Below are 20,624 nucleotides of genomic sequence, written 5' to 3' on the forward strand. Positions count from 1 at the left end.
TTCAGCATTTCATGTGCTTGCGCTGCCAGTCCATCCATCCACACCACACTTCTCAACCACGCTATTCTAAATCGATGACAAGTCCAGCTTCGGCGCGGACAAGGCGCAGAGCGCGGATTCTGTATATTTCCCACAATCCCAGACCCTCCGCCAACTCTCCTCTCTGGGAAGGAAGGAGGCGTTTCCCCCTAGGATGACTGTAAAATAAAGCAGCCTCTTCAATCTCTTCGTCCAATAAGAAAGAAATATTGGTCCTTCTCCCCTCCCCCCAACAAAAGAAAGAGGTGGGAAAAAGGGAAAAGTTAGCTCCATTCCTTCTTTTTAAATTTCCCGCACCCCTTTGCCTCACCGCCTCCGCACGGCGTCTTTCCACTTTAAGCAGCAGCTAGGGACACCCAGACCAAGCACCGCAGGATGGTCGGGAAGAGGGTATTAGGAAAGTAGGCGGGACTGGCCAGATGAATAATTCGGTGTCCGATTTTTCGTGCCTTCGGTGGCAGTTCCTCCTCCGCTTCGTTACTCATTTGCACACGCGGCCGGGCTTTCGGCCCTCGATTGCTCCGGCCTATCACCCTGGGATGCCGCCTGCCGCCGCCACCGCCGCGGTTGCCGGGCTTGTGGGATCCGCGGCTGAGCCGGAGCCGCGGCAGGAGCTGTGGCTTGAGAGTTAGGGGGGCGGGCCGGCTCATTTCGGGGGTGAGAGTTGAGAACAGGCTGGCGAGAGCCTGAGGACTACGGCTCCCCAGGCTAAGGGAGCGGGCACTCGGAGCTCCTGAGGCGGTGGCGGCGGGAGCCGGTCTGAGGGGGCGGCCCCTGGCGGCGACGCCCCCAGCCTAGCCGGACCCGCTCCATCTCCAGCCTGAACCCTATCTGGCCGCGAGAGACGCGGGCGGGGGCTGAGGAAGGCGGCTCCGAGCGGGTGGGAAGGCGAGCCTCCCCTCTCCTGGGTCCTTCCCCGTCCGCTCCCGAGAGGGACCCACACCTGAGCCCGGACCCACCCCCGGCCGGGACCACGCTGGATCCGCCTCCCCACCTGGGTCCCGCCCGCCGGCTGCAGGTGGGCTGCAGCGCTCGAGTCGTGGGCAGTGGGCGGCGGGGAAGGAGGTGAGCGGTGTCGGCGTCGACCGCCGCTCGGGTCGCTTCCCCGGCCGCTGCGCTCTCCTCCTCCCTTTCCCGCAGGCAGGGCGCGGAGCCGCGTGCCCGCCCCGCCGCCGCCACCTCGTCTCTCCGGGGAACCATGGAGCTTTCCCCGTCGTCCGGAGGAGCCGTGGAGGCGCTATCCTGGCCGGAGATGTTCCCGGGGCTGGAGTCCGACTCGCCGCTGCCCCCGGAGGAGCTGGACGCTGTTGTTCCAGTCAGTGGGGCCGTGACCAGTGGCATGTTGGATCGGATCCTTCTGGAGTCCGTGTGTCAGCAACAGAGCTGGGTCCGGGTGTACGGTAAGGACTACCTGCCGTCTTAGAGGCGTCTTCATTTCTTATCTTTGCTCGGGGTGAAATTCATTCCCTAGTCCCAGCCCTATTCTCAGTCTCTCTCCATTCTGGGTCAGTTTCCCACATCCCTTTTTGTTCTAGGGTGCGTTTATGACAAGTGTCTGCAGACTAGCACCTGGGTAGAGAGATGTGCCTCCCTGTGGTCTTCGGACCTCTTTAGGTACCTGCAGTAAGTTTAGAGTGGAGTTGGGCTATCCAGACTTGATTCTTAGGTGATTACTTCAAGGTAGCTGCCAACCCATCTTCAAGAAGATGTGACAGGACACACCATGAAGTCAAGTGAATGAGGTCTCATCTTTTTCTGTTGTTGAATGAGGCAAGGCTGGAAAGAAGATATACTGAGCAAGCTTAGTAGAGGATAAACTAGCGAATAAAATGAAAAACCAAACAAAAACCAAAAAAACAAATCCAAACGTATTTCTTTATTTGATGGTAGCAGACTAAACTATAACCTCTTACTGAACTTTACTTTCCAAAAGCAACCACTCATTCCGGGGGGGGTGGGGGGGCGCTGGGAGGCGGCGGCGGGGTGGATTGTTTCAAATTGCACTATTGTTTCTGCTTCTCGTTGTAAAGTGACTGGGTTGCCACTCAGCAGGCTAAAAGTGATGAACACACTAAAACTTTCCCTTTCTGCATTCCTAGCAACCACCTCTTTAATTAAAACTGAATGATGAGATTCTGTTATTGTGAGCCTTGTGGCAGCATTAAAACCATGCTGGTTTTGAAAACTCATAGCCCAAGCATTTATAGTCTGGCATTCAGGATTGAGCTGTGGCTTTCCAAAATGTTGAAACGTCAAGATGTTTATCACTTAGCTCACATGAAGACGAAAGACAGTAGTGTGGCTGAGTATAAGATGGCAAATTCGAAGCACCTGGGATCAAACACAATGTTAAGATGTTATCCTGCAGTCATGCGCATCTGAGCCCTTAGTGATAAAGTATATTATGTTTTTTTCTTCATCCTTCTGAGTAGGGTATATGTTTACTGTTCAAGACTGACCAAGACTTAGAAGTTGCCTTTCTAGAGAGTTCAGTTGGTTTCATGACTCCATGTCCATCACTGTCAGGAAGAGCACAGAACTAGGAGTTGAGAGATCTGGGTGCTTGCCTCAGTTCTGCCACTAAACAGCTGTGTGGTTTGGGGCAGATGGGATCACTTTTTTGTCCTCTAATTCCTGATCTGTAAAATGAGTGGATTGGACTAAATAATCTCTAATGTCCCTTTGAGTTCTAAAAATCTAGCAATTCTTATAACCAGTTCTTCTTAAGGATTTATGTATGTACCAGTTTGTATTTTGGTGGGTGGTTATAATTGTTTCTTGATGTTTTTCGATTGAACTGAGAGAATTAAAGCAGAGAAGTGGGAGATGGTACAAGGTCACCCGGTTTGTTCTCAGCAGATGAGATTAAAAACTTTAGTGCCTGTTTTTCCATCAGTCTGCTAATCCCATTTAGTTGATCGCTTCTAACCAAGGATGATGAGAATCTGAAAGAGTATGAATGAATGTATTATGGTTATAACATTTTCCTATTCTATCCTACTTCCTATCCTTACATACTTGTTTGGCATACTGTTTTTTATATGAAGTTAGAGATTGGGCCATGCTACAGTGAGGATATATATACAGGATCATTCAGAATTTCAGTGTCCAAAACTCTGTCATAGTTTTCTAGACCTCATGGTAACTATCGTTCTTTGCATGTAAATATGTGCTTGTTTTTGTAGTCCATTCCTAGGGCTTCATTTGTGTTTATTTTAAGAAAAAATACATTGTGCATTTCGGTGCCAGGTTGCAGACTTTCCACTGCATTGTAATTTTTTTTTGTCTTCCTTATCAATTAACCAGAAGTTGTTTTTATTTGCTGTTTAGTACTGCTGCTTTCCTTCCTCTAAGGTGGCTCATCCTGGATACTACTTTGTTGTCTTTAGTTTGATGTAAATACAAGCAGTGCCTGGGTTCTGAATGTCTGACTTACATACAACCCGTAGTTAGGAACCAACACCCGTAAAGCCTATTATATTAAAAATTCGAGGTACATACAATAGTTCGTAATAACAAAGGGGTACTTCTTTTTGACGTTGAATCAAAACATTATTATTACTGTATTATTATGTTAAAGATGTTTTAATGTATTCGGAAGTCCTTAATGTTATTTATGCATAGAAAGGTACACTATATGCTGTATACTAAGACACATTTGTCTAACTGACGTTAGGTACGAACCGTACCTAACTGTATGTACAAATTCAGCTTAAAGACAGGTTTAGGAACGGAACTCATTAGTAATCCAGTGGCTGTTTGTATTCCCAAACTCTGGTATGACTCTTGACTTTTCTGTATCCTTAGCTAGTTTTTAAGATGTCTATTTGAGAAACTCTGAAGTAAAAATATATAATGTAAAGAGTCAATTTGGAAAACACTTTTTTTTTTTTCTCTTTTTTGCTTTCTTCTTTTGTATGCTCAAAACCCTGATTATCTTGGAACATGTAGGTTCTTCTACTCAAGTGTAAGAGACTTTGATGAGTATAGTCTGATGTATTTTAAAGAAACCCAAAAATTGGGAACCTAGTCTAAGAGTATACAACTGGAAGTTGAGAACCTGGGTTTTTATTCTGGCTTTGCCACAAATTGGCTGTCTAACTTTGGGTAAGTAATTTTAGCTCCCCGAGACTAGGTTTCTACATAAAATGTGAAATCTGGAGTAGGCGATATCTGTGGTCCCTTTTAGCTTTAAAGCTGTCTGATTCTATGGCCTGCCTACAACTTTGCCTTCAAATTCCTGCCTGACTCTTGGGGCCAGGCATCAAGCAAGCCTTAACTTAATGCTTAAATTTAAATATCATGATTGTCAGGGGATTTGGGGGAGCACTTTTATCAAAAGGTCAGTGAACTAAGTTTTGAAAGAAGGAATGTCGAGGGCAGTTGTGTATTTGTTTGGAATGTTTTCACAAGATAGGAAGGTGAGGATGAGGATCTTGCTCAGGTCTAGCTCATGCAGTATTGAGACCTAACCTAAAATAGCCGTGTGGGTTTTAAAGATAAGGTACAAAATAAGGAGCTGTATCAAGCACTGCTGGCTGAAGCTGTGGTTTACATCCTCTGTGATATACTTCTGTTTGAAATCAGTATGGAAACAAATAACAAGCCCCGCGCCCCACACTCCCACTCCCCCCAAAAAAGAAGGAATATATTAACAGAAACTTTTAGAAGCAATATTTTATTAGTTTGCCTCACATAATTTCAAGACTGGGCCCTGTTCTGAGTTTGCAATTGACCAGACTGGCTGTTTGGTTGATAATACATGTATCCAGAGTTTTGTGCCTTGGTGATGATTTGGAAAACTTTTCTGGAGTATGTTCAGAGCTTTATAATAGGTGAATCTATATTTAGAAGACAAATGCACATCTCTGAGACGCTGCTAAGAGAAAATATTTATGCTGTCATGGCTTTCATCTTCCTTTAGTTGTAAAATGTTTCGTTCCAGTATTATATTAAGTTGTATTTATGCCCTGTCAAGATTATACAATTCTTGAGGTCAGCGAGTCTGTCTTGTGTATTTTTGTAACCCTGTCTTTCCCTCTCTGTCACTGTCACTGTGTCTAACAGATGGGCACCTTGCTTATATGGTTCAGTGTCTATTGAATGTAGATCTGTACTCAGATCATCTAGATCTCAACCTGACAGATCCTATGGGTGGTAGAGTAGCTTAAACAAAGGCATGCCACAAACAGCTAAATATGGATGCAGAATCCAAGAGCATCAAATGCAGAACATTTTTCAGATATTTATAGCCTCAAAGCAAAGTCAATTGGCTGAAAAAGCTCAGCAGCCTAGCAAAAGGAAACGGGAGCGGCAAAGCCAGCCTCACTGTCTGTGCTTTCTGGTAAACAATGAGAACATTAAAATTAACTACTTTACCATGAATGGATGGCAAGTGTTTGACACTCTTTGGTAGAAATTTAAAATACCAGTCCCTAGGACTGCCTGCTGTGGAGCTCTGTACGCATCAGTACAACAGGTCTGCAAGTGTATTTATGCACAGATGTGCTCTTGGATGGCTAGAGGGGAATATAGTTACCACACTAAAGGAGTCAACAAGAAATTATATACTTTCTAATTTTAATACTATCAGCAGGACTTATCTAAAATGCAATTAATAAAATGAGTAGTGTCAATGTTATTACTTACCATTAAGCACCTCCAGGGGAGAAAAGACCTGGCTATCTGATCCCATAAAAGATTACAACCTAGGAAACCCTGTGAGGTAATTCTGCTCTGTCTTGTAGGGTTGCTATGAGTCATAATTGACTCGATGGCACACAACAACACAAGCTAGTATACAGTTCATTGTTTATTTTATTTTCGGTAGCTCAGATCTTAGTTTATTCTTTTATTTTTAGCTGGGTTTCTCTGAGTCCCATACTGGTCCCTTCTTCCACGTTTCAACTCTCTAGAATCTTCCTACTTTTGTTCACTATTCAGTACTTTCAGGCCACTGGGTTTGTTTACGTATATGTGTATGTATTTAATTTTATTTATTGTATTCTTTCCCAGAGTTCATAGTTGTTATCTGTGAGAGGTTGGGTCTGATAGGAGCTTAATAGGCCATATTCCACATATGTACTCTTTCCATTGCACTTTATTCCATCTTCATCTTTGTGTTTTCATTCAGGTAATTTTCCTTCTACCTGAGGAACCCCTATAGTTCATTGTTTATTAATGACTGATAGGAGCCTGCTGGAAAATTTCTAAAAGGCTGATACTGTTTCAGCAAGCATAAGAAACAGGGAATTAAAATCAATTTAATATGGAATTGAAATTCCCTATAATTCCAGAAATGGTAAGAAATTTTCAGGGACTGGATATGAGTTGATGGGATGAAAGTCTTATCTTTTTGTTGTATGTATTATTGCTTATGTTTTAGGAATTAGCACAAAAAATGAAATTTGTTTCATTGTGTTTTGGAAAGTGTCTCTGTTTACTTAAAATGTTGCAGCCAGTAACAAATCCAGGAAGTTGTTTCATTTTTGCCCAGTATGCATTGGATGTGACTAACTCACTGGCTTTATACAGAATGTTGTTAAGGTAATTAACTTTGAATGTTCTTAGCAAATCACTCATTTTTACATGTCTTAAATATCCACCTGTGACTCCTGTTTTGTGTTAATGCGTAGATGAATTAAATTTTTCGACCAAGATAAAAAGTTTTATGTACATTCTAGTTGATTGCTAGAAGAAAATCAATGAATGTGTACAGAATGCATCCTAAACATGTTCATGCTATTTAACTGTTCTAATTTCCTCAGATACTATTAATTTTACCTTTAGAAATGAGTTTTGATATTTTAGAAAATTTTGGATTCTTAAGCTTGAGGTCAATACTTAGGATGTGACATCGATACATTCATTTCCCATGATCTCCAAATAAACTTGATAACATTGGCGGTTGACAGTTTTTCATTGAAATAAGAGAGAACTTCCGAGAATGCCTAGGCAGATGCTGTTTATTTTAAATTATATTGATTTCAAATAGCCCCTTTTTCCCCCTCATTTAAACGTTCTCTTCATATTCATAGATGATGGACAGTTTCCTTTATAACATCTTAGTATTTTTCTACTGTCATGTTGGTTTATTGCTATTTTGTTTTCAAAGACTGGAAATATCTTTGAAGAATGGAACTACCTATCCACAATATCTTTTCCAAAACCCTTTGGGTTAGAGTGTTTCAGAATTCAAAATTCTTTAATTTTAGAAAATGAATATGGTACATATACAGTAATATAAACCTCATAGTGGAGCAGTGTCTGGTAATCAGTCATGTTAATATTTCTGCAATGAAACAAATGAATATTCACAGTAAGTGGTATAAAGACTATAAATAGCCTTATGTCAGTGCAGGTCAAATTTTACTGCCAGAGGAGTTAGGAAAAAAGCCTTGCATTTTAGAGAGCTTTTTAGATTTAGGATTTGCAGATATGGGCTTGAGGATCTGTACAAATTTTCTGACATAAATAATACAAAGTTCTAGAATGCCCACTTATTTGAGAATAGTTTGTTTATAAGGAATGACATTAATCTTTTTCCCAGAATAAAATTCAGTACATAGATTTAAAAAAAATGATGTACAATTGTGTCCTATTACGTTGAAGGAAATACATTTCTCTGATTTGCAAAGGAAAAGAAAAGGGATTCACATGACAAAGAAAGCAGGCTGTATGGAGATCACTAAGGAAATGGTGTCAAGGCAGTGGTTTCTAATGCTTTGTTTCATTAAAAAGAAGGGTGAGGTAAGTTGAAGCTGAGGGTTTATGTAATTGTTCTTGCAGTTGCTCTCTTCAGTAACACAAAGTGATTTGATCACCTTTTAACTAGGTAAGCCACAAAAAAGCATTCAACTAATGACTGAGTTAATCCAGAAAAAATTCAGCGTCTGCTCTCTTGTCCCTCCCTATTGGAATTACTTTTAAGTAACTAGAGAGGTGTTTGGTCTTGTTAACCAAGAGGAGGAGTGTGCTGAGGGCACTACTGAAATTGCTTCACCCTGCCTCCACAGAGGGATAATTGCTCTCTGATGTTTGGAAAAACCAGGGCTTCAGACAGGTTCGGTCTGGTTCTAACCCCTATTGAGAATTTGCATTTTAACAAGTTCCTTGCAGATAATTTGTGTTTCCACCCAAGATATACTGAATCAGAATTTACATTTTAACAAGATACCCAGGTGATTCTTCTGTATAACTTCCTGGGAACTTGTTAGAAATGCAGATTCTCAGCAGGGATTCGAACTGGAATGAACCGGTTCTAAGCCCTGGTAAAAACACCTTTCTTCCCAAAGGCTATCAAGCACTTCTCAAGACAAGTAGGTGGAAAACCCTTTACAAATGTAATGTAGCTTATTTTCTAGTGAGAAGGCAGTCATTAGGAAGTGCATGATATACAAATAGAAGGGAAAACATACATCCTGAAACTTTAGCAAAGTGGTGTTGTGGATATACTGTTAACAAAAGAAACATGAATTGAACACTTGAGGGCATAACAAAACTTCATTTGCCGAGATTATGATACAGAAGCTTTCATCTTCCTTATCTTTACAGCAGGGTTCTCAGTTAATTTGCTCCAAAGGGGAAAATTAAGTAAATGACCCTTTGGTTTCGTTTCAGATGTTAGGAGTCTGAGTCTTACCTTCCCTAACCGAGTGTTAGTTATACTAATTAGTTGTCTGTGTCTCTGTTGTCCGTAACTGTCCAGTTTAGATCCTGATGGCACTTCTTATTCCTCTAATAAGTTGTCTTCGACATTTGTTTAAGTTCTATTCACATTGTGTTTTCAGTAGGATTTCTAAAATTACACCCTTTGTTGCTGATATTTTGAAAACACTACTTGTAGATACTGTTAGGGAAGAGTGAAAATATAGGGAGGAAAGTATTTAACATAAGGCAAGAAAACAAAATCCCAAAGACAATTTGAAAAGTTAAAAAGAAACTTTAAAGTTTACAGTCCTCAATATTTTTTCAAAACAACCCTTTAAGTTTCCTCATTAAGGAAACTGGCTCAGGAAGTGTAGCTTATTCCCAAAACTAGAGGCAAATTCCACAACTTGTCAGAATTGGAACCCTTAACTTCAGATTCCTCTGCTTCCTGATTTAGCCTCTAGATCTTAATACTGCTTTCCCTTAGGGAGATGGCCTACCAAATCTTAAGGTCAGGAAAATTCGACAGTGAGAAATACCAGATTGTTTGATTCACAGTCTTTAAGGGAAATGCTGGAAGCACTATTACCTAGGTAACCAAAAACAAAAGTGGACAAAACATCCAGAAAGTACAGGGATGAGAATAATCTCATAGTGACCCTTAAGAGGGTAGACTGGAGGACAGATTAGATATCTCTCATCTCTTTTAGATGTGTGCTGCAATTTGAAGTGATATTTTAAGGACATTTGAATGTTTCATGTGTGATGTTTAGAACCGTGGATAATACCTAATAACTTTCTGTCTTCCCCTTTAATTTCTAACCTCTGTGGTTCATATCCTTAAATATTTCTGTGCTTAATGTAAAGAATTTGAATTATAGATAAATCCAAAGATAATTAAAATCACCTGTAATTGCACCTTTCAGAGATAAATATTTCTAATATTTTGTTGTATTCCAGTTTTTTCTTTATATAATTTATTTTTTGTATGTATTTGGTATAAAAATTTTTTCAAATATATTTAATCTTATTTTTTAATTGAAATTTTTTGAATAGGTAATGCATTCCCCTGCTTCAAAATTCAGAAAGTATAAAATGATATTCCATGAAGAATATCCCCCTGCCTGCCATCTGGCAGGAGTCCCTGAGTGGTACAAATTGTTAAATTGTTGATGTGCTTGGCTGCTAACTGAAAGGTTGGAGGTTTGAGTCTACCCAGAGGCACCCAGAAGAAAGACCTGGTGATTTCCTTCCAAAAAATTAGCCATTGGAAACCTCATTGAGCATAGTTCTGCTCTGACACATGGGATTGTCATGAGTCTCAATGGCAACTGGTTTGGCCATCTGGCAAGCAGTCATTGTCCCTTCCACACAATCAATAAATGTTTTAAATTCTTGTGTATCTACTAATCATCTTTGTGCACAAGACTTTGAACCAAACGTCTGTTTCCTTAGGCTGAATTCCTAGAAGAGTATGAAGTGTTTTTAAAGGCCTAAGAATTAGTGTTAAATTGGTGCAAACTTCTTGGAAGGCAATTTCTGTTACTTGTATATGAAAGTATAGCTCATAATTTGAAGTCCAACTGCTTTATTGCCACTTTCAACATAATGATATCTTTTTACATAGATTTCTTGTGTTGTTGTGTGCCGTTGAGGTGATTCCGACTCATGGTGACCCTAGAAGAGTAGAAGTGCCCCATAGGGTTTCCTAGGCTTTAAATCTTTATGGGAGCAGATGGCCATGTGGAGTGTCTGGTAGGTTCAAACCACTGACCTTTTGGTTGGCAGCAAAGTGCTTAATCATTGTGCTACTAGGGCTCCTAGATTTCATGTAGTACCTTAAATATTATTTAGCACGTGTTAAATGGCCTCAGAGTCCTGATGCTTATAAGATTGTCCTTCATAGGTTGAGTTGTTTTTTCCAGTGGTACTCCTTTTGATTAATGGCATATTTCCAAGTGAATGGGGGAAAAGTAGGAGTATAAAGTCAAAGCAGTTGCTCTGCTAAAGGTTAAATCCATGACTATGACCTATCCAACCTATCCAGACCTCTCCAACTGAAATAACCTGACACAGACACATAGTGTTTTGGGTACTTCATAAAACAAGGTTGATGGCTTTCATCTCAGCTGTTTGGGCCTTCCATCTACTCTTTGTTTCTTGGAGTATTACAAAGGATTTGACATTTATGGAATATGACTTGAATATAGGTTCATTTTGCTTTAGCTGGATGAGATATTGACATGTATACCTTACATAGTACTGTGTTGATGATTGAGTTTTGTAGTACGGGATTAATTTAAGTATGTTCTGACGGCAGTGTATTATAATGTCAAACAAAGCTAAACTCAAGGGATGGCAACAAGAACATTAATGACTAATGTAATTTAAAGTCTTTTCTTCAGGAAAAAAAGTCAGAATAGGAATTAGACTCTGAAAAATTATATTTCATATAGACCATTAACCAACTAACCAAAATTTCTTTTATCAGTTAGCTGTTTTGATTATGTTTTGTTTATAATGCAATACATGATGAGCTTGCCTTGGTAAGTCAGAAAGGGGGCACATTTAGAAAGGAACTAAGTAGTTTAACTTGATTTCAAAATACGAGTTTTCATTTTGTTCTTGTAACAAAATTTTTTCACTGACATATTTTATGTAATAATTGTCCAGAAAGGAAAGAATTTGCACTATATCCAAGGCAGTGACTGACAGCATAAAACATCCCCTTGCCTGGCTGCAATCTATTTTTGTACATTCCAGTTTGTGCTGAAGTACAGCATAGCCACAATTCCAGATTTCCCCCCATGTTTCCCTTAAGCTTGATTATATACAATTTTCTGTGTATTAATAAATTTTAAGAATGCGCCTGAGTGAGGAAACCCAAGGTGTTTCTAATGCATGGTCCTATTTTGAAATCGGCCAATTTTGTCCAGGTGGTTGGTGATTAGTCTGTCTCACTGGACCTTGAAAAAAGATGGCTAGTACAGCCCTACTAATTAACAGAAGACATATTTCAACAACTAAAAAAATGACTCTGCCTTTATTTAGTATTTTCTGGTTTCATAAAGATATCATAGCAGTTTTCCTTTTTACAGAAATTAAAATTGATAAGGTTATTTTTTAATTTAACCTGGTAACATGGTTAAGAAAGAACAGCATCATACGTAGTGATTTCTATTAAACAGAGACGCCAGATGATTTGAATATGGCTAGATTTCTTGCTGTTTGGTTCAGGTAAGAAAGCCATCAGTCATTCCTTTGCAAGTTCAAACTAAATCAATTTAAGAGGAAGTTTTTAGTTATTTGCACTTTAGGTTGTGTTTTTGGTCTACACCTATATGGTCATATGTGAGAATGTCACCTAGAGAGAGGCTTTGCTTTGTAATGCCTTTTGGCAGATCATCTTTCTTTTCCTGTTGCTTAACTAACAATATTAACTTCTCTCTTGTATGAGTAGTAATGTTAATCCATTTATCTGTGGGCATATTACATAAAACTATGTTTTTCTGAAGTTACTTTTTCCCCTTAAAATCTCAGAATATCTTGCATTATTTTTCCTTTCAACAAACTTATAAAACGTGGTAAGCCTTTTTTCCCTTTCTGAGAGGGAAGGAAGTAATCATGAAAAAGTTAGTATCTCCTGAAGATTGTTAGTGAAGTAAGATAATCACTGTCTGAGTCCCAATCCAGTACTTTTTGGGAAAAGATTACCCTTGCTCTTGTTTAAGTTCACAGGTACTGATTCCAGTTTAAAATATTTGTGTTAAAATAAATCACAGGCTGTTTAAAGTAGCACTTTCATGCTTTTTTGGGGACAGTGGTAGTTCAGTGGTAGCATTCTCCCCTTCCATGCTGGAGACCCAGATTTGATTTCTGGCCAATACACCTCATGTGCAACCACCACCTGTCTGTCAGTGGAGGCTTGCATGTTGTTGTGATGCTGAACAGGCTTCAGCGGAGCTTCCAGATGAAGGCAGACTAGGAGGAAAGGCCTGGTGGTCTACCTCTGAAAAATAAACCAGTGAAAACTCTGCGTGCGGGTCACACAGTCTGATTGCGTTGTGCATGTGGTCACCATGAATTGGGGGCTGACTTGAGGGCAGCCAAAAACAGCGACAACAAGAAGTTCTCTCAGCATTTAAGCAGCATGTCTCATCTTGGCCTCCCTGCCTCTGTCAGTGTCATGTAGGTAAGAACTGATACTGAGTTTTCATTGGTGAGCTTCAGGAATAAAAGTGAGGATGCTAGATAGAGTAAGCAATGTATTCTTTTGCATTAATTCTTAGTATATTGGTATTTGTCAAATTGTTAGTCATAGTGTTGTTTATCATATATATTGATCTTAAGTCTGTAATAACAGTGACTATCACCAGCACGATAGTAACAAAATGACACGTAAAACTTTTTGGGTGTTCATTGTGAGCTAGGCACAACTGTAAATGCTTTATGTCTACTAACTAATTTAATCCTGTAACTACCTGTTATGGATTCAGTTGTGTCCCCTCAAAATATATGTTAGAAAACTAACCCCTATACCTATACCTGTAGCTATAATTCTGTTTGGTAATAGGATTTTCTTTGTTATATTAATGAGCCCATATCAGTGTACAGTGTGGTCTAAACCTAATCACTACTGAGTTATAAGGAGCAGCCTAGACACAAACAGACAAGCACAAATGGGGGAAAGATAGATGCCAAGTGAAGATCAGTAAGGAACCCAGAAACACTGAGGCTTCAGAAGCTGAGACAAGGATCTTCCTCCAGAGCTGACAGAGAGAGCGCCTTCCCTTATACCCTATCTCCTGAATTCGGACTTCTAGCTTCCTAAACTGTTAAAGCTATCCACTTGTATTTCTGTTACAGCAACACTAGATAAATAAGACACTACCTTATGAGGGAGATACTGTTATTATCCCCATTTTATAGATGAGAAATTGGAGGCATACAGGTGTAAAGGAACTTGTCCAAGGTTACACAGCTAGTAAATGGCTGATGTGGGATTTGAATCCATGTAGTCTGCTCTTGAGTCCATGTTTTTAACCACTGTATACTTTGGCTTCTCACAGATAAAAAATTCAAACTGTTATTGTAAAAAGCATTCAGCATGATATTTGTTAATTTAAACCTTGATCCTGTAGTTTACCCTATGTGTTTTATACAGTACTGTAACTACAAAATAATGTCATTTGTTCTGCATTGAATGCCATGAGGCTATAGAACATCTTCATAAAGTTGTCCCAAGTTTTAATTGCATGCAATATGAGAAAAGTGTATGTGGGTGAGTGTTGTGAATATTTCTGTAATTAAAAAAGGTTAAATATAGTCTGTTAGCTATTAAAAATTCATGTATTTTTAGCAGTTATACAAAGTATGAATAGTTTTTTCTGTAAAAGTGTGCCTTTCTAGCCTATTATTTTTCTTTAATCGAGTCAGTGAGAATACTGGTATTTGAGAGACTTCACAGTCTTCACCATGAGTTGTAGTCATCTGGAGCATAGCTTTATTTACTCCAGAATTTACATTCTCCAGTTTAATATCTGTAATTCTAGGAAAGAGAATCTACTTTCACAGAACTAAGTCAACCCAAACATTGATCGGAACTTGGCCATATAGCAGACATTTTAGGATATTTATATAATTCATATGTTCTTTTCTAAATGACCAGGGGCACTGAAGCCTTTTGGTGGGCCTGGTTCACTTTCATCTTAGTTCCTCTTGAACCTGGCTATACTTACAGTGCATATGTTTTATAGTTTAGACATACCCCAAGGTTTATATTTCAAGGACTCAGAAACTTTAAGGCATGATTCATACACATTAAACTGTGTGAATCAGTTCCGAAATTTAACTTCATTTCCTACCAATGGGCCCACAGGTTTTTAAAAATCTGTGATTCTGTTGAGTTTTGGGCAGTTTAGCAATGGGAAGTGAGGTAGAGTCCACTACATTCTGATCAGTTCCTACGTCTTTTCTTAAAAACAGATTTAATAAGGTATAATTGACATACAAGAATCTACACATTTGAAGTATAATTTAATTTGTTTTGAAATATGTAAACAACCATGAAACCATTACCACAATTAAGAAAAAGAATGTATCTATTTCCTCTAAAAAGTTTCCTTGTGTCCCTTTGTAATACTTCCATCCTACCTCTCCTCCCACCCCCATCACCAGCCAACCACTAATCTGCTTTCTGTCTTTATAGATTAGTTTGCACTCTTAAGAATTTTATGTAAGTGGAATCATACAATATATACTCTTTTTTTGATCTGGCTTCTTCCATTCAGGATAATTATTTTGAGATGCATCCATGCTGTTGCATATGTTGTTAACTGCTGTCAAGTTGCCCCCAGGCCCCCATCTCATTGTGACCCCAAGTACAATGGGATCAGACTTTTGTGATCCGTAGAGTTTTCACTGATTTTGGAAGTAGATCACCAAGTCTTTCTTCTTAGTTTTAGTCTGGAAGCTCCGCTGAAGCCTGTTTAGCATCATAGCAACACACAAACTTCCACTGACACATGGGTGGTGGCTGTGCAGAAGGTGCCTTGGCTGTGAATAGAACCCAGGTCTCCCATGTGTTAGGTGAGAATTTTTCCACTGAACAACTACTGACCTTGCAGTTGCATGTATCATAGTTAATTCCTTTGTGTTGCTGAGTAGTATTTCATTGAATGGATATTCTACAATTATTTATTCATTCATAAGCCCTGACTACAAATTTTCATAGCACATCTCTTCCTATAAATGGTGTAATGGAAGCTGGAAATGCGTTTGATCTCAATAAACCATTGAAACATTTTTTTCCTTTTTTGAAGGTGCTGCATATTTGGCAAGCAAGGTCGGTTTTACTAGTTTTAGACCAAAATTTTCAGGTTCCTTACTAGCAGGTAATTAAGCTACTAAGTCATGCTAACTATATGTAAAAAAAACAAAAACAAAAACGTGATTTTGCTAAATACACAGTGGGAAGTAAGGGTATAGTGGGGAGCTGATGAAGGGGCTGCATTTGGCCCATAGGCTGCACGTTGTAGTGCATGCAGGGCAGTGATGCTTGCTGTATTTGTTGGTTTACCATAGATATTTTGACAGAAGAGAAAACATACTGACTAAGGGGAAGACTTTCTTGAGGAAGTGACATGGGTATTAAGATCTAACGGGTGAATTGGAGTTAACCAGATGAAGGAGGATAGGAATGGGTGAGCATTCCAAATGGAGAGAATATCATATTGCAAAGGTCCTGGTGTTAGCAAGCATGGCAAGTTTGAAGAACTCTGAATAAAGGCCAGAATGGCTGAAGCACAGACAGTGAGAGGGTACATGGTATAAGATGAGGGCAGAGAGGTAGCCATGTCAAGGATTTGGGTCTGGGAGGTGGTTCCTGATGTCTTTGTTTTAGAAAAGACCACTCTGGCTGCAGTGCAGAAGGTAGATTGGCATGGATAAGTGAGACTAGCCAGAAGGCTATTGTAGTTTGGGCAAAAGATGATGGTAATCTGGGCCAGGGAAATAGTAGTGGAGAAGAGAGAAGTAGACAGATTTGAGAGATATTTAAGAGGGAAAATAGATAAGAATTGGTGAGGGATTAGATATGCGGGCATTGAGTTAGAAGGAGATGTGTTGAGGGTGACTTCTAGTTTAATGGTAAATGATACTGGAGGGATGTTGGTACCATTTATTGAGATAGACTTCTTTCCCAGTGAACTGGAAGCATTTTTTCTTCTTGGGAAATGTGTATTTTACTTAGGGATGTTTCAAAATCCTGTACATCCTTTCGAACCCAGCACAAATATGACTTCTTCCTTGAAGTCTTTCTTGACATATCTTTGCCTACTTTTCCACATGGCTTGAAATAACCTCCCCTTTGTCTGAATTTCTATTGAACTTTGTTTACATTTCTATAATGGAACTTTTTATCACCTAACTTGTTGTATTCTATTTGTTTGTATATGTATTGAAAACTGCTTAAAGGGACGTTTTCTTCATCTTAATAGTTTTACAACTAAACAGTAACTGTTTCTTTAATGAACACATTCTATGGCCTTAATGGAGGTGTGAGTTCCATGAGGGAGTATATCTTTTAGTTAATTAAAACCCCTGTGTACATTAAGGTGTCTACATACAAGAAGGATTCACTAGGGTAATGTAGTAGTAGAAATGTCTTTCATGATTCCATTATTTAGATCATTAATGTTATCAAACATTCCTTTTTTTAAAAAATGAACTACTTCAGTTAAATATGAATACATTTCCTTAAAGTTTCTTAGCAAAATAAGTTGTTAATTTTTATAATTACTGATTTAATCTATCAATCTGAAATCGATGAACTAAGCGTTGTTGTTGTTGTTAGGTGCTGTCGAGTCGATTTCAACCCATGGTGACTCCATATGACAGAGTAGAACTGCCTCATAGGGTTTTCTAGGCTGTAATTTTTATGGGAATAGATTGTTGGGTCTTTCTTCTGTGGGGCTGCTGGGTGAGTTCAAACTGCCAACTGTTTGGTTAGCAGCTGAACTCTTAACCAATGTGCTACCAGGGATCCTTGAACTAAACATAGGCTTATATAACACCTAACATTTGTATGGGACCTAACTGTTCAAATCAAATTTGTACATCATATATCTCATACTCTAGTCTCATAATAGTCCTGTTAAGATAGGTAAATTAGGTATTCTCATTTTACAGATCTATGCCATATGCTGTAAGGAGACCTGTTAAGCCCCTGGCTGCTAACCAAAAGGCCTGTGGTTTGAACCCCCTAGCCATAGAGATTACAGCCTGGATAACCCTATGGGCAGTTCTGCTGTGTCCTGTAGGGTCTCTATGAATCGGAATCGACTTGACGGCACGCAGCAACAACATGGCATATATTGAAGGATACTTTTGAAGTTCTTGAAATGAGACTATTTTGTCTTTATGAAGATCAAAATATTCCCTTTTGCAAAGCCAGCACAGCTTGTACAGGAAAGGTCATGGAAGCTACATAGATACATCCAAACTCCCTGAGGGACCTAATTACCGGGCTGAGGGCTGTGGGGAGCATGGTCTCAGGGAACATCTAGCTCAATTGGCATAACACAGTTTATAAAGAAAATGTTCTACATTCTACCTTGGTGAGTAGTGTCTGTAGTCTTAAAAGCCTGTGAGCAGCCATCTAAGACACACCACTGTTCTCACCCCTTCGGGAGCAAGGGAGGATGAAAAAAACGAGTACAAGGGAAAGATTAGTCCAAAGGACCAATGGACCACAACTACCACAGCCTCCACCAGACTAAGTCCAGTACAACTAGCTGATGTCCGGTTACCACCACTGACTGCTCTTACAGGGATCACAACAGAGGGTTCCAGATAGAGCTGGAGAAGAATGTAGGACAAAATTCTAACTCAAAGAAAAAGACCAGAGTTACTGGCCTGACAGAGACTGGAGAAACCCCAAGAGCATGGGCCCCCGACACCCTTTTAGCTCAGTAATGAAGTCACTCCCGAGGTTCACCGTTCAGCCAAAGATCAGACAGCCCCATAAAACAAAATGAGACTAATGGGGCACAACAGTCCAGGGACAAGGACTAGAAGGCAGGAGGGGACAGGAAAGCTGGTAATAGGGAATCCAAGGTTGAGAAGGGACAGTGTTGACATGTCGTGGGGTTGTTAACTGTTGTCTTAAAGCAATAAGTGTAACTGTTTAATGAGAAACTATTTGTCCTGTAAACCTTCATCTAAGGTACAATAATGAAGAAAAAAATTCTTTTTTGCTTTCTCTAGTAGAGTAATTACATAATTGGTACTGTTGTAAATAGTGGTCTTTTTGATGATTTGACCTGAGTAGTTGTTTAGGCTAGCATTTCAATCAGATTCAGTTTCAGAGATGACCCGAACTCGAACCTATTCTGTTTAAGCATTTTATGATGTTTTAAGATTTTAGATTTAAAAAAGCCTGAAATTTGGCTTCCAAGTAACTGGTAAAACTGCATTTTGTAATAGATTTACTTTTATTTAAAGAAATAAAATATACCTTGAGTGAAGGAAATAGCAAGACCTTAAAAATAAAGCTCAATTAGGATTTGAAATATGATAACATGATATTTTAAATGTTCATTGATTTGTTTTAGAGAATCAGAGCAGAATCACAATAATTTCCTTCTTCCAGAGTTTTCACAGATCAACTCTTTCATAAAACATTTTCGAGTTTTTCCAGGTGAGTGTCATCACACTTGCTGGTTATCTAGTTTCTGAAGTCTACTCCTATCTTCTTTTTGAACACCAGTGTAGTATCTTTATTTTATGAGACTACTTTCAGAGATGTTGTGAATAAATTCTTGTCTCTAGTTCCAGATTCCTTTCTTTTCTTTTTTTTTTATTATAAGAAATATATAACAAAATATTTGCCATTTCAGCCTTTTTTATGAGTACAATTCAGTGACATTAATTACGTTCACCATATTCTAGTTTCCTCTTAATAGTCTTTAAAAAAAAATTCAATTTGAATTTTGTTCCCTAAGGGATTAAAAATAGTGCTGTAGCTCTTGGATGGGCATGACATATGTTTTTCTTTCTGTTCCTCATAACAACTTTGTGAAATAGATAAGGTTATATAGGTGAAGAAACTGAGGCTAAATTAGGATGTGATTTGCTTAGAGTTTGAGACTCCAAATCCAGTGTTTGACCTACTCTCTACTAATAGAAATTGAGTATTCTGCTTTGTTTCTGTCATTTGTTGTCGTTATACAGTCTTTCCCCAAGCTGTAGACCTTGCTCTGTTTTTTTCATTTACTCTGTACATAGCTTAAAACAAAAACAAGAACAAGAACAAACAAAAAACCCACCCCCGTTTTTATTTAACATTTTTCTCTGACCTCAACTCATTTTTAGTTTTAATCTTCCTGATACTGTTTTTCAGTTTTAGGTTTCTTTGGAAGTTTTTGGAGATAGATGCTCTTTATTTAAGAGCTAAGCTTGGCTCTAGGACTAAGTCACTGTTGGACTGCCTTATTTTTATTTATGGTATTCTGTACCTTAAAGACAAAGGCACCCCGAGTCTTCTCTAAGGAGCTTGGAAGCCATGGAGCTGACTCCTGTCCTTACTGCTGGGGAAAAAAAAAAAAAAATCAATGAGTGAATGTGTCTCCTAGCCTGAGACTTATGAAATGTTTAACTGAATGGTTTGGAATGTTAGGTGAAGTGTGTAAACACTAGTGAGCTCTATCAGCAATCTTATTTTTGTCTAGTATAAGAAATAATAGACAAATACGGGATTGTTCATCCGTCTTATAAACCCAACATCAGAGTTGAGAAATTGAGTATTTTGTGATGGACATTAAGTCAAAAAGAAAATGATGCTGTCTGCTTCAACTTTGCTTAAGTAAAAATGAGGATGAAGTTGTCATGGCCATTTGCTTAAATAATGTTTTCAGGTCTTCAAAAGACTGTAGTAGGAATGCAGTAATAATGATTCGATGTCAAAAATGACATGAGAACTCATTTATCTCTTGCATCCTAGCATGTCTTCTTAATGTGTGTCCAGGAAGAAAATAAATCAAAAAGACTAATTTATGAACTAACTGTACTATTCTTAGAGGCAACTATTTTTTGTGATGCATGGAGAACCTTTATAAAAGAGTCAGGATTTTCATAACCAGGAAAGCTTTTTTATTCTTCTTTGTTATACCTTATTATATAGAAAATTATAGCTGGGAAAGTGTGATTTTTTTTTTTTCCTCCATACAAAAATTTATACATACATTGTTATGTGACTTTAATTGCTCTCCCCATACGGTGACAGCACACTCCTCCTTTCCACCCCTGATTCCCATGTTCATTCAACCAGCTCCTAACACTCTCTGCCTTCCCATCTCACCTCTGGACGGAAGCTGCCTGTTTAGTCTCATGTATCTACTTAAGCTAAGAGGCACACTCCTCACAAGTATCACTTTATG

At 38.9% G+C, this 20,624-nt stretch overlaps 1 protein-coding gene across 1 annotated transcript in view; it reads left to right on the plus strand.

The window, feature by feature from the left end:
• Window positions 1-598: 598 nt before the first annotated feature.
• Window positions 599-20,624, plus strand: part of RASAL2 (RAS protein activator like 2) — a 404,516-nt gene continuing 384,490 nt past the window's right edge. The window contains exon 1 of the mRNA XM_012554510.2: window positions 599-1,439. Within this exon, the coding sequence (XP_012409964.1) occupies window positions 1,238-1,439 (202 nt within the window). The 5' untranslated portion in view covers window positions 599-1,237. The remainder of the gene's footprint in view (window positions 1,440-20,624) is intronic.

This window comes from Trichechus manatus, unplaced genomic scaffold (genome assembly GCF_000243295.1).
Source record: "Trichechus manatus latirostris isolate Lorelei unplaced genomic scaffold, TriManLat1.0 scaffold00021, whole genome shotgun sequence".
NCBI classification, from domain to species: Eukaryota; Metazoa; Chordata; class Mammalia; order Sirenia; family Trichechidae; genus Trichechus; species Trichechus manatus.